Source organism: Nematolebias whitei, chromosome 22 (genome assembly GCF_014905685.2).
Source record: "Nematolebias whitei isolate Nwh7 chromosome 22, NemWhi1, whole genome shotgun sequence".
NCBI classification, from domain to species: Eukaryota; Metazoa; Chordata; class Actinopteri; order Cyprinodontiformes; family Rivulidae; genus Nematolebias; species Nematolebias whitei.
Window position 1 is genome coordinate 32,138,474 of NC_056519.1, and position 14,218 is coordinate 32,152,691.

Consider the following 14,218-nt stretch of genomic DNA (forward strand, 5'->3'; position numbering starts at 1 on the left):
TCTTTATGATGTGCCAAATGTTCTCTATAGGTGAAAGATCTGGACTGCAGGCTGGCCATTTCAGTACCCGGATCCTTCTCCTACGTTGCCATGATGTTGTGATTGCTGCAGAATGTGGTCTGGCATTATCTTGTTGAAAAATGCAGGGTCTTCCCTGAAAGAGATGACATCTAGATGGGAGCATATGTTGTTCTAGAACCTGAACATAGTTCTCTGCATTAATGGTGCCTTTCCAGACATGCAAGCTGCCCATGCCACAAGTGCTCATGCAACCCCATACCATCAGTGATGCAGGCTTCTGAACGGAGCATTGATAACAACTTGGGCTATCCTTGTCCTCTCTAGTCCGGATGACATGGCGTTCCAGTGTTCCATAAAGAAATTCAAATCGTGACTCATCTGACCACAGAACAGTCTTCCATTTTGCCACACTCCATTTTAAATGACCCCTGGCCCAGTGCAAACGTCTGAGCTTGTGGCGCTTGCTTAGAAATGGCTTCCTCATTGCACTGTACAGTTTCAGCTGGCAATGGCGTATGGCACGGTGGATTGTTTTCACTGACAATGCTTTCTGGAAGTATTCCTGAGCCCATTCTGTTATTTCCTTGACAGTGGCATTCCTGTTTGAGGTGCAGTGACATTTAAGGGCCCGGAGATCACGAGCATCCAATAGAGTTTTACGGCCTTGACCCTTACGCACAGCGATTGTTCCAGATTCTCTGTATCTTTTGATGATGTTATGCACGGTTGATGATGGTAACTTAAAAGTCTTTGCTATTTTACGCTGGGTAACACCATTCTGGTATTGTTGCACTATCTTTCTGCGCAACAATAGTGGAATTGGTGATCTTCTTACCATCTTGGCTTCTGTGAGACACTGACACTCTGAGAAGCTCTTTTTATACCCAATCATGTTGTCAATTTACCTAATTAGTGTTAATTGGTCTTCCAGCTATTCGTTATATGCGCAATTTCCTTTTTCCAGCCACTTATTGGAAGGAAGGAAAAACTTCCTTCCAGTGAGCGAACGCTGGCGCATCTTGGTTGCTGCTGCTCGTCGTACTTTTTTGCTTTTCCTGTTTTATTCAGTCCTTCCTGCCTTTTCCCTACACCAAGTCTCTGATCCATCTCAATATCAACCATGCGGTTCATTAGGATTTACCTGCTGCCTACTCTGGTTTGGACTCTCCTGCTGCTCATCCACCACCACCCGGCGTCTGGTCTTCTCCATTACTCAACGGTCGAGCTTCTTCGCCTTCGTTTCCTACCAGCCATGCCACCTGTGCTCCCTCTTCAGGACATTGCCTTCCATCCTCGCCGGAGATACATTCACCGTGGCTCCCGCCGTAGACTCCACGCTGACAAGTCTAACCCCATAAACTCCATCTGGTGTGACTCTCACCATTCTACACGCCGCAATACTCGGGCCGCTAACAGTAATAGCATGTTAGCTAGCCTAGCTCGGTCGGCTAATGCTCCGGTCGCTACCAACTCCTCCTCCGTAAAGTTTGGCCTTCTGAACGTTCGCTCACTCACTGGAAAAGGTCAGCTTATTCATGACCTAATATCCGACCGTAAGCTGGATTTTATTTGTCTAACGGAAACGTGGCAACAACAAAATGACTTTTTCCACCTGAATGAATCTACCCCACCGGGGTTTGTTTACATCACCAAATACTGCGAGTCCGGCCGCGGAGGAGGTCTCGCGATAATTCACCGCGAGAACTGGAAGGTCACGCCGGTTCACACACCTCCCTCTCCCTCCTTTGAGCACACTGTGTGTCTACTCTCCGGCCCTACCCCCACCATTGTTGCCACTTTCTACCGTCCGCCCAAAATCAACAACTCTTTTAAAAATGACTTTGCTGCTCTAATCGCCCATCTCTCAGCTCTTTCACCCAACATTATTCTGCTTGGAGACTTCAACATTCATATGGATGAAGACAACAACCCCCTCACCAGAGACTTCACATCCTGCCTCGACAGCTGTGGCTTCCATCAGTTCATTAACTTTCCAACCCACATAAAGGGTCACACTTTGGACTTATTATGCTGTTCTGGACTCTCTCCTCTTAACTGTTCTTCTGATGAATTTCCATTTACTGATCGCCTCATGATTTCATTCAGTGTCAATCTTAAATTTTCTTCAGAGAAACCTCAACGCACTCTTTCCTTCCGTAATATTAAGAATATCAACCATGACATTCTTTTGTCTTATATTAATAATACCATCTTCACCTTCAATTCTTTTAATCCAGATGACCTTGTCACATTCTACAATAACAGCCTCACCAACATTCTTAACTCTGTCGCTCCTCTGAAAACCCGGTCTGTCTCCTTCTCCAACTCTGCACCCTGGTTCACTCCAGAACTCCGTTCTCTGAAATCCAAAGGTCGGAGGTTGGAGCGACTCTATAAGAAATCCGGTCTCTCAATTCACAAGGAACTCTATGCAAACCACGTCATCCAGTATAAGGACAGTATTTCTCAAGCCAAATCCAGCTACTTCTCTGACATCATCAGTTCCAATGTTGGCAATTCAAAGACTTTGTTCTCTCTCCTTAACCGTTCAGTCTCATCTCCTAACTCATTACCCTCTCACATGGTTTCCACAGAATTTTGCAACTCTCTGTTGTCTTATTTCAATGAAAAGATTATTTCAATTCATAAACACCTTGGACCAAATACCGCCCCCAGCATCGATGTTGAACTCCCTCCCTCCCTCCCTCCCTCCCTCCCCTCTGCTGATGACATTTATCAGCAAGTCTAAGTCCTCATCCTGTCAGCTCGATCCATTTCCCACAGTTCTTTTTAAATCCTGTCTCCCGTCTCTGCTCCCCATCATCACTAACATCATCCACTCCTCCCTAACCTCTGGCATTGTTCCCACAGCTTTCAAATCTGCAGTCATCACCCCCATCATCAAGAAACCAGGTCTTGACTTTACCAACTTCAGTAATCTTCGTCCAATCTCCAATCTGCCCTTTATTTCCAAAGTTCTTGAAAAAGCCGTTGCTAGTCAACTTCACTCTCACCTATCCAACAATAACATTTATGAAGAGTTTCAATCTGGTTTTCGCCCCCACCATAGCACCGAAACAGCTCTAATAAAAATGACTAACGACCTTCTTCTTGCTGCTGACTCTGCTCTTCTGTCTATCCTCATTTTACAGGATCTAAGTTCTGCCTTCGACACAATCTGTCATTCTATCCTCCTTAACAGACTAACCTCCATTGGCATCTCAGGTACTCCGTTAGACTGGTTCAAATCATATCTCTCTGACCGCACTCAATTCATTCAGCTCAAATCCTTTCATTCCCAGTCTTCCCCCGTCTCCACGGGTGTCCCCCAAGGCTCTGTCCTCGGACCCCTCCTCTTCATCATTTACCTCCTTCCTCTAGGTCACATCTTCCATAAATTTGGTGTCCATTTTCACTGTTATGCTGATGACACACAGTTCTACCTATCAACAAAACCAAACTCCACCCACCCACCCTCCATCCTCACCGACTGTCTCAATGAGCTAAATCACTGGTTTTCTAACAACTTTCTACAACTAAACAGTAACAAAACAGAAATCATTCTTGTCGGTACCAAAAACTCTCTTTCAAAATCAGAAAATCTTCTCATCCCCCTTAACAACTCTCTGCTATCCCCCTCGCCTCAGGTCAAGAGTCTTGGTGTCATCCTCAACACCACTCTCTCCTTCACTTCACACATCAACAACGTCACTCGGTCTGCCTATTTCCATCTCAGAAATATTAACCGTCCGCCCTTCTCTCACACCCTGCTCCACAGCCATCCTTGTTCACAGTCTTGTGACTTCTCGGATTGACTACTGCAACTCCCTTCTTTATGGCCTCCCCAACAAATCTCTCCAGAAGCTACAATTGGTCCAGAACTCAGCTGCCCGTGTCATCACTCAAACCTCCTCCTATAACCACATCACTCCTGTCCTGCAGCAGCTCCACTGGCTCCCGGTTAAATCACGCATTGTCTTCAAAATTCTTCTTCTCACTTTCAAAGCTATCCACAACCTTTCCCCTTCGTACCTATCTGACCTCCTACACATCTCCATCCCCTCTCGCTCTCTCAGATCCTCCTCTTCACTACACCTCCATGTACCCTCTGCCCGCCTCTCCACCATGGGGAGCAGGGCCTTCACCTGCTCTGCCCCTCATCTCTGGAACTCTCTACCCCCTGACTTAAGAAACACCACCTCTCTTTCTCTATTCAAGACTGCTCTGAAAACACATCTCTTTAGACTCGCTTATCCTTAACTCTGCTGTATGTATTTTATGTTCTTTACGCATTTTATATTCTGTAAGTATTTTATATTCTTTATGTATTTTATATTCTTTATTCCTGTTGATCTTTGTTCTTACTGTAAAGTGTCCTTGGGTGTCATGAAAGGCGCTTTTTAAATAAAATGATTATTATTATTATTATTATTGCTACTTGTCCCAACTTTTTTGGGAATTGTTGACACTGTGAAATTTTGAATCAACATATTTTTCCTTTAAAATAGTACATTTACTCAGATTAAACTTTTGATCCGTCATCTATGTTATATTACAAATAAAATATTGACATTTGCCATCTCCACATCATTACATTCAGTTTTTATTCACAATTTGTTTAGTGTCCCAACTTTTTTGGAATCCGGTTAGTACAAAATGAAGTAAATCAGATTGTTTACATAAAAACGATGCAGATAATAAATATGATGACAAACCAGTGTGGAGCATAGAGGTTCAAAACAAAGATCATCTGGTGTTGAAAGCTACTGAATAGTAGTGAGTTTTTAAACGGGACTTGAAAACCGAGAGGGAGGGTGCCTGTCTGACAAACAGATGTAACGCGTTCCAGAGTCTTGGTCCTGCTACAGAGAAGGCCCTGTCACCTCTGCGCTTAAGACGTGTTCCTGGAAATGTGAGGAGCAATTGGTCCGCTGACCTCAGGGAACATGGAGGGACATACGGTTGTAGCAAATCAGAGAGATGGAGGGGGGGAACTGTTCAGCGATTTGTAGACATACAGGAGTATTTTGAACTGGATTCGAAGGTGAACCGGTAGCCAGTGCAGTGAGGCCAAAACTGGTGTAATGTGCTCTCTTTTGCATGTACTGGTTAAAAATCAGACTGCTGCATTCTGGACCAGTTGTAGTCATGCAATGGAGGTCTGACTGATACCAAACAGGAGCGAATTGCAGTAATCAAGCCTAGATGTAATGAATGCATGTATTACTGTCTCCAGGTTATTTTTGGTTAATATGGGCTTCAGTTTAGACAGCCGCCTCAGTTGGAAGAAACATGATTTAACAATCATGTTTACATGATTGTTAAGTTTCAGGGAAGGGTCCATTATCAAGCCCAGATTAGTGACTCTTTGTTTTTCTGACAGGGATAGAGTGGAAAGGTTGATGGAGAGGTTTGTGATCGTGTCGTTGGGAGGGAACAACATGACTTCACACTTCTTTTCATTGAAACTCAAGAAGTTTAAAGCCATCCAGTCCCTGATGTCAGCTAGGCATTCGAGCAGAGGTTGAATAGAGCATGTACCATTGTGTCTTAGGGGGAAGTAAATTTGACAGTCATCGGCATAGAAGTGAAAGGGTATGTTGTGTTTCCGGAAAATAGCACCAAGTGGCAGCAGGTATAAAGAGAATAGGAGGGGACCCAGCATGGACCCCTGCGGAACCCCCCATTTAAGCTCTGCCTCTGCCGAACTAAAATCCTTGATGGAGACACAAAAGGATCTGTCAGCGAGGTAAGATCTGAACCAATTGAGGGCTGACCCTGTGATGTCCACCCACTGCTCCAACCTAGCAATGAGGATCTCATGGTCGATGGTGTCAAAGGCGGCTGTGAGGTCCAATAGGACAAGCAGCACAGAATCACCGGTACCTGTGGATATGAAGATATCATTAAAAACCTTCAATAGGGAAGTTTCAGTGCTGTGGAGAGGTTTAAAGCCAGATTGGAATAGCTCTAAGACGGCATGATCCTCCAGGAAGCACTTCAACTGGGACTCAACTATTTTCTTCAGTATTTTAGAAACAAATGGGAGTCTGGAGACAGGCCAGAAGTTGGATATGACTGAGGGGTCAATGTTTGGTTTTTTCAGGAAAGGCTGGACAGCAGCATGTTTAAAGGGTTTTGGCACCACGCCAGTGGATAAACTGCTGTTTACTATAGGAAGAATGGACGGACCTAGAGTTGGAAACACCTCCTTTAGTAGTCGAGGGGGGACCACATCAAAGGGGGAACCAGAAGGTTTCAAGCTGCACATGACCTGCTGTAGAGAATATAGAGTGATGGGTTCAAAATGGTCAAATGGAGACACAGCTTGAGGTGGGATGGATGGGTCATGAGTTGGAGGGGAAACGAGAGCCCGGGTGGTCACAATTTTTACCAAAAAGAAATGTAAGAAGTTCTCGCACAGCTCAGTCGAGGCTTCCAGAGGTGATGGTTCAGTGAGGTGGAGAACAGAGTTTAGGGTAGCGAAGAAGACACGTGGGTTGTGAGAGTTTGAGGTAATGATATCAGAAAAGTATTTGGATTTAGCAGCTTTCACTGCTTTCTGATAACAGCGCCAACTCTCTTTAAGTATTTGAAAAGAGACCTGCAGCCTGTCTTTCCTCCATTTGCGCTCCGCCCTCCTACATTGCTGCCTAACAGCCTTGGTGACGTCACTCAGCCAAGGTTCTGTTCTGAGTTTTGATTTTCTAGTTTTAACAGGAGCGACATGATCCAGAGTCTTTAAGCAGACATAGTTGAACTGAGATGTCAGCGCCTCTGTGGTGGTGAGAAACACAGAGGGCTGAATTATCATTTCAGAGTTATAAACATCTGTGAAACGTGTGGCAGTGAAGTGGTTAATGGTCCGGCTGCGACGTGCAGGAATGCACGGATTAGGAGTTAGATGGGGGAGGGTGAACTCAAACTGAACTGGCATGTGGTCTGAAAATACATTATCACCAATTTCAAGATTACTAACAGTCACATCATGAGTTAAGACAAGGTCCAATGTATGTCCGTGCTCTTGGGTGGGACCGTTTCCATGCCGAGTTAGATTAAATGAGTCCAATAAGTCTAAAAAGTCGTTAACCAAGGGCTTCACCTGACAGCACATGTGCAAATTAAAGTCCCCAATAATGAAAACATGATAATATTTTTGTGTGATTTCAGCCAAGAAATCAGAAAACTAATTTATGAAATCCTTAGATCGAGGTGGGCGGTAGACGAGTGCACATAAAGTTGAAGGCGAATGGCCGAGTTCAAAGACGCTCAGCTCAAAGCTGGCGTGGGAAACTGGGATGGGCAGTTGTTTACAGTCAAAAGTTGGTTTGAATATTGTTAATAATCCACCACCGCGCCAGCCTGATGGCTGTGGTGCGTTAAAATACAAACAGTTCGGTGGCAATAATTCCATCAAGGCACTGGACTCACCCGGAGACTTCCAAGTCTCTGTGATGCACAGAAAGTCCAAATCGTGCTCTTGAAAGTTGTCCCTGAGGATAAGTTTTGTTAGTGATAGATCTTGCGTTGACCAAACACATCCGGATACTGTCCAAAGTGGACCCAGCAGCGGTAGAGTTAGTGCACGCCAATGGCTGCAGGTTTTCAATAACAGCCCCTCCGGGTCGGCCCGAGCTGCGCACTGGCTGACAACTCTCGTTGTTTACCTGGTCCGGGCATGCGGGAAGCTGGAGATGGAGACCATGACCACCAGTTGAAGAGGAAGATGTAGCGTGCAGGGCTTTAAGCTTTACCAGCTGCCCAGCACATTTTCCCCAGCGTCTGTAGCAATATCTCCGGACAGGCAGATGAGGAGCCCAGCCGAGGTAAACAGGCACATTCGCCAGCAGCGGGGGAAGGGGGGGGGGGGGGTCCATATTGGTCCAAATAAATGACATCGGCAGCATAAAATTGAAGATCCAGAAGCTGTTGTCGGTCATACACCAGCCGCGAGTTTATGTCCCAGATAAAAAACAAACAAAACACAAATAATCTGAACACCATCAGTAGAGGTGGATTGCAAGCCATGTACACGGGCGCCATCTTACGGGAACCTAGCTCCATCTTATATTCCAGATCTTTATGTTCCATATTTTCCTAACAGAGCACTTAGCTATCAGGCTGCAGGTTTACTTGTGGTTCCTAGAATTTACAAAAACAGAATGGGAGGCAGATCTTTCAGTTATCGGGCTCCTCTCTTGTGGAACCAACTTCCAATCTTTGTCCATGAGGCTGACACAATATCCAGTTTTAAAACTCGGCTTAAGACTTTCCTTTTTGATAAATCGTATAGTAATGGTCGGCTTGGGTTTCCTGAGCTGCCCCTTAGTTATGCTGCTATAGGCTTAGACTGCTGGAGGCCAAACTGACCACACTTTTCACTCTGCTACTGTCTTTACTTACTCTGCTCAACGTTTTGTATTTGTAATTTTTTTTTCTATCCTTAACACGTGTTTTTTTGTCTTTCAGATACACCTGAACCTATATCTGGACCTACCATTCTGTGTTCGTTTACCTCTCTTTTCTGTCCTCTCAAACCAGCCGGTGAAAGCAGATGGCTGTTTGTCCTGAGCCTGGTTCTGCTGGAGGTTTCTTCCTTTTAAAAGGGATTTTTTCCTTTCCACTGTTGCCACTGTGCTTGCTCAGGAGGAGAGAATGCAACAAAGCCACAATTCAACTTGTTTGCTGCCTCCTTAGATAGAGAACTTTACTAATTGACATTTTTATGTATGTGAATGCTCCTGTAAAGTGCCCTGAGACAACTTTGTTGTGATTTGGTGCTATATAAATAAACTGAATTCAATTGAATTGAACTTGTCTGCTGGCTACCTTAGGGTGCGTTCACACCTGATAGTCCGGTAGACTCGGTTCGGTTGAGGACCAATATTCATGACATTTTGTTTACATTTGAGCTGGTGCGTTTGCATTCACACTGCACTGTGCAGTCGAGTCAACCTGTTGAACCAACCTGTTCCCCGCTCGCCTGTGGGGGCACTGCACCTAGAACTACTGAAAGAAACAATACAAAAACCTCTGAAGACACTTCTTCTTCTTCTGGAAGTAAAAACAAAAACGGAGTGGCATCAAGTTTTAGCAGTTTTAGGAGTTATATTTTGTCATTTTTCAAAAATGGACTCAGCATGAGCAGAAGATGAGGCAGAAGACCATGGAGAATGTTGTTTTTCACACAAGGCAGCTGACGGCTCCATATAAGGTAAGAGAAATGCATGTTTGTTTGTCCTGCGCTGTACTCCACTTCTTGCTTGTGGAGCGGGGCCCAGTCTGTTTACGTTCACGCTGTACTGGAACTGCGCTGGAGTTCTCTTCTACCGGACCGAGACCTAGGTTTTAGCCCGGGCCAGAGTTCGCCTTTTGTTCCGTAACAGAGTTCAATGGCACGTTCACACCTCCCCAAACGAACCGGACTTTCTAGGAAAACGAGCTAGAGTTCGATTAAAGCGACTAAACAGGGCTGGTGTGAATGCACCCGTAGAGAACTTTCCTAATTGGCTTTTCCATGTATGTGAATTCATTAATTCAACCTTTATTTAGACAGATAAATCACATTGAGCCTCGAAGACTCATTTACAAGTGAGATCTGTTTAGACAGAAAAAGTAATGAAACTGGACACATGTAGGAATTGGAGGCACAAAAAAATCCTATCAGACACTTTCTTCTTGGCTGAGAAGAAAAACTAATATTAAAATGGCACATAGTGACGTAGACATTCCGCAGAGGTGGGGAGACGACGAGAGCAGTGAGCAATGTCCATGGATGCTCTCGAGGGCACTGTAAGAGTTCTGATAAAGATGGACTAATCAACCAGTTCCCTCCGGTGAGATCTGTAAACATTCTCGAGGGATGTCGGGGAATGGCCAAGGACAACGCTTATGGGAATCCAAGAGTCCTGAAATGATGACACAATGTTTATTCAGCTGGTTTCCTCTTGTTGATCAGTTGGAAATTCCTCGGTTGGAGGGGGGAGGGGGGGCGAGCGTCATTTTCAGTGGTGGGATATAACAAAGTACAAGTACTTTGTTACTGTACTTAAGTACACTTTTCATGTATCTGTACTTTACTTAAGTAGAGTTAAACATGGGTACTTTTTACTTTTACTCCACTACATTTTACATTAAGTATCTGTACTTTCTACTACACTACATTTCTATAAATATGTTGTGTTACAAGTTACATTCACATTGCGACTTTTTAATTTGTTCTTTAGTTTGAAAGTAACTAATGGTGAGAGGGGAGTCGGTCCATTGAATCACTGCAACATGGGCAGGTAACGTTCGATCCACCTTCAAGAAGAGCTATATTCTAGTATATACGTCATTGAGCTGGGTGCACCTGCAGCACAGCTAACACCCCCAAAATGGATTTCACCGAGGAAAGTCAATCATAAGATACAGTACGTGCCAGCCATGGCCTTATTGAAAGTCTATTGAAAGACTATTGAAAGATTATTGAAAGATTATTGAGTACAGCAGCACAGATTCTCTCTTCCAAAAGTGACAGACTGGACTCAAAAAACTTTGAAAACCAACTTCTTCTGAACTTGAACAAGAAATTCTTGCTGCAATATTAAAATGTGTCAGTTCATGGATGTTAGGAGACAAGAGATGTCTCCAAATAACTAGACACTCGGGTCCAAATTTTGAAAATGATGTCAGGAAGTTAAAATATTGTTCATATTGACCCATTACAAGGTTGACTAGACAGTATTTTAACTAGAGTTGATGACAAACTGGAGTTGAAATGATCAGAGCCTATTCCTTTGTTAGTTGTGTCTAATGCTCCTTTTTTCAGGCAGACAACTTTTACTTCAATGTGTTTACTGCAGTTAAAATGACACATTGGTTTTGTTTTGTGTTAAATAAAAACTTTCAAAGGTATAATCATTCCTCTTTCTTATTTTGATTAATGACATTTAACTCTGCATGTCATCCCTGAAATTCTGATGCACAGAATCACAAGTGCAAGTGTGAACTGTGTCACACAATAAAAACATGTATTATGTGCAGCAATGTTCATTAAAATTGTTCAACATTATTAATGTATTACAGAAAATATATATATACGGTAGGCACACTTAATGATATTGCAGACCATTGCATTAGGTAATACATTCAGCAAGTACTTTTACTTTTAATACTTTAAGTATTTTTAAAAGCAAGTACTTATTTACTTTTACTTAAGTAAAAATATTAATGTGGTACTTCTACTTTTACTAGAATACATTTTTGTCTGTTTATTTGCACTTTTACTTAAGTACAGTGTTTGAGTACTTTCTCCACCACTGGTCATATTACATAATCTCCAGGCGAATTCAGATAAGATGGCCTTCAAGGCCCATCAGGGGAGCCAAATTCAGATAAACACACAGTTGTTTTGGGGACAGGCAGAACTTAATGACATCTACCTTGAGTCTGTGCTGGTCCACTCAGTTCCAAAATGTCCAAATTACATGGCCACTCCGATGGAACATGACTGAGTAAAATTTCCGAGATCTGATCCATTCTGCCAAAAGCATTTGAGTCTGGGTACTCGAGGCACGAACCAAGCCATCATAAGGCAAGCAGCATGATTGGGTCCAAATTTGCTGCAGACGACATCCTTGATTGTAGATAAACCAGCAACCAGCCGAATCCAAAAAGCAGGAACCAGTTATCATAAATCCAATTATAAATGTGTCATTAAAATCCACAAATGGCAGCATACGTCACTGAGCTGGGCGCATCATCAAGTTATCCAAGTCGATGAGATATCCAGCTGCGTACATGCCAACAGGGAAAAATCAACTCGTCTAAAGCCTGTCTTCTCTTCAAAAAATGTTACCAATTGTGTTGAGGGACCAACTGATCCAATCAAGTCCATAATAATGGTTCGGAAGATATGTAGAGAGGCTCAGAAGAAGTTTCACAGACAGAGCAGCAAAGCAAAGCAGAGAGGGAGAGGAGTGGAAAAGCGTCTGACCTCGGCGAGAGCAAAAGTGCTCATGTAAAGTGCCCTGAGACAACTTTGTTGTGCTTTGGCACTATATAAATAAACTGAATTGAATTGAATTGAACGTCATGCTTCCTACTGCTGACCAACTTTATTGAGATGCAGATTTCATTTTCCAACAGGACTTGGCGCCTTGCATGTTCTCTCAGTGCTGCATGGTTTTTCTCTGTGTAGACTAGGGGTTGAACGAGTATATAATTTTTAAACTCGACATTAACATAATAAAACCCGAGTAGAACTCGAGTATTTGATGACGTCATAGATCTCAAGATACAAAAATAAATAAAACTGCAAAAAAAGGTAATTACAAAAAAAAAAAGACCAACAAAACATTGGGAGCGTATAATATGCTCCTACCATTTATCATACTGCAAATAAGTCACAGGAAAAACTAAACTATTAGTTATTATTATTAAACTGCAAATGTGAAGAAACATGCAGCACGTCAAAAACGAAACTTAAACTGAAATTGGTTCTGGTTCGGTGGATTGGACCCGGTGTTACACCATACTCTGTGGCCTGCAACAGTGCAACACTGCCCTACGGTCATATGGTGGTCACATAATATGACGTCACTAAGGATACTCGACGTAACATTTTTAACCTCGTTAGATGTCCTAGCAATCGATGTGTAGATTACTCGAGTATTCTGTTAATGCCCTAGTGTAGACTGGTTTCCTCCCACAGACCAAAAACATGCAAGTTAGGCTGATTGGTAACTCTAAATTGTCCCTAGGTGTGAGTGAGAGAGTGAATGGTTGTTTTTCTCTATGTGTCCCTGTGATGGACTTGCGACCTGTCCAGGGTGTCCCCTGCCTCTCACACAGTGACTGCTGAATATGAACACCAGTGACCCTGTTACCCAAAATGGAAGAAGCGGGTAAAGATAATGGATGAATGGATGGATGTTTTGCTCATAATATTCTGTTCTTTGCTGAGAGCTTAAGATGGCGGTCGAGGGTTGTTGTGCATCTCTCCCTATGTCATGTGATGAGTGACAGGTCCCTTCCATTTTTCATATGAGGTGTGTCACGGATGTCTGGGTAGATTTTTTTGTTTGGATCCATCCTTTTTTATTTATCTTCCCTGTCTGGAAGTAAATTATGTCACAAACCAGATTTTAATGAAACTTACGGAAAGCAATCAGTGGATGTGTTTACAATGATTAACTTTTAGATTTAACAGAATTCAAGATGGCCACAACAAATTTTTAACAAAAACAACTATAACTTAGCCGTTTACCTATTTTGATGTTATGGTCGTAGCTGAGAGTCATTCACAACACGTATTCAGAGTGTTAATAAATCATGCAAGATGTTGAGGGCTTGGCTGTAGCAAAACATACTGTACTAAATGTGCCATTATTTCTAAGGTTTGACCAAAACGGCTTTACCATAGTCATTTTTCAACATTGAACGTTCTGAGCCCTAAACTATGGCAGGTGATATATATTTCTTCAAAAGTGCTAGAAGCAATATAAGAAAAATACTCCAACCTGGGTAGCATAGATGGCTCTCTTCATGATGGTGAAGTCATCTCGGTCCAGGATGGCATTCATATCTGGAATATGCCCTCTGAGAATAGATGGTATGAGCAAATATATTTATCAGTAAACAGCAGAGATCAGTTATATATAGATTCTACATTTTCAGATTGTCGGTTCATTCAGAATCCACAGACTTACTTTAATAGAGCATCATAGAGGTTTTTACCAAACTTCTCCTTCACAGTATGAGCTGTGTCCCTGTGAGAGACAAGTGGAAATCAGAATGTTATCTTTGACATTAGGTCCTGAACTCTAGAATTTATTTAAAATTTTCTTAATCAAGACTAACAATATGCAAATGTTGACTGATCTCAGCACAAATAATCATCTACAGGGACAGTTTTTGATGTGGTGAGTCCTGATTCTGTTGGAATCCCTTATGAAGCTCTCAGGATTGAAATTTAACTTCTTTTTTTTGTTTTTACATTTTTGGCCAATCACATTGCAGGGACATATGACCAACGATGATGATGACTTTAACTGAACAGTTAATGCTAAATATACTGAAAAACATTTTTTACTTAATTAGAATTTTGTCGTTCTTGTCATAACGCCTATCAACACACTAGGTGTTACACAACCTACAGTGTGGACTTGACCCCAATAATGAGAACCTTGATGTAGAGGAAAGTTCTCCCTGAAGA

General features: G+C 42.7%; 1 protein-coding gene across 1 annotated transcript in view; it reads right to left on the reverse strand.

Annotated features, from left to right (window-relative positions):
- gys2 (glycogen synthase 2) overlaps positions 1-14,218 on the reverse strand; it is a 232,173-nt gene that overhangs the window by 137,902 nt on the left and 80,053 nt on the right. Inside the window, exons 9-10 of the mRNA XM_037696271.1 lie at positions 13,713-13,772; positions 13,524-13,602 (exon numbers count right to left, since the gene is read on the reverse strand). Of these exons, the coding sequence (XP_037552199.1) occupies positions 13,524-13,602; positions 13,713-13,772 (139 nt within the window). The remainder of the gene's footprint in view (positions 1-13,523; positions 13,603-13,712; positions 13,773-14,218) is intronic.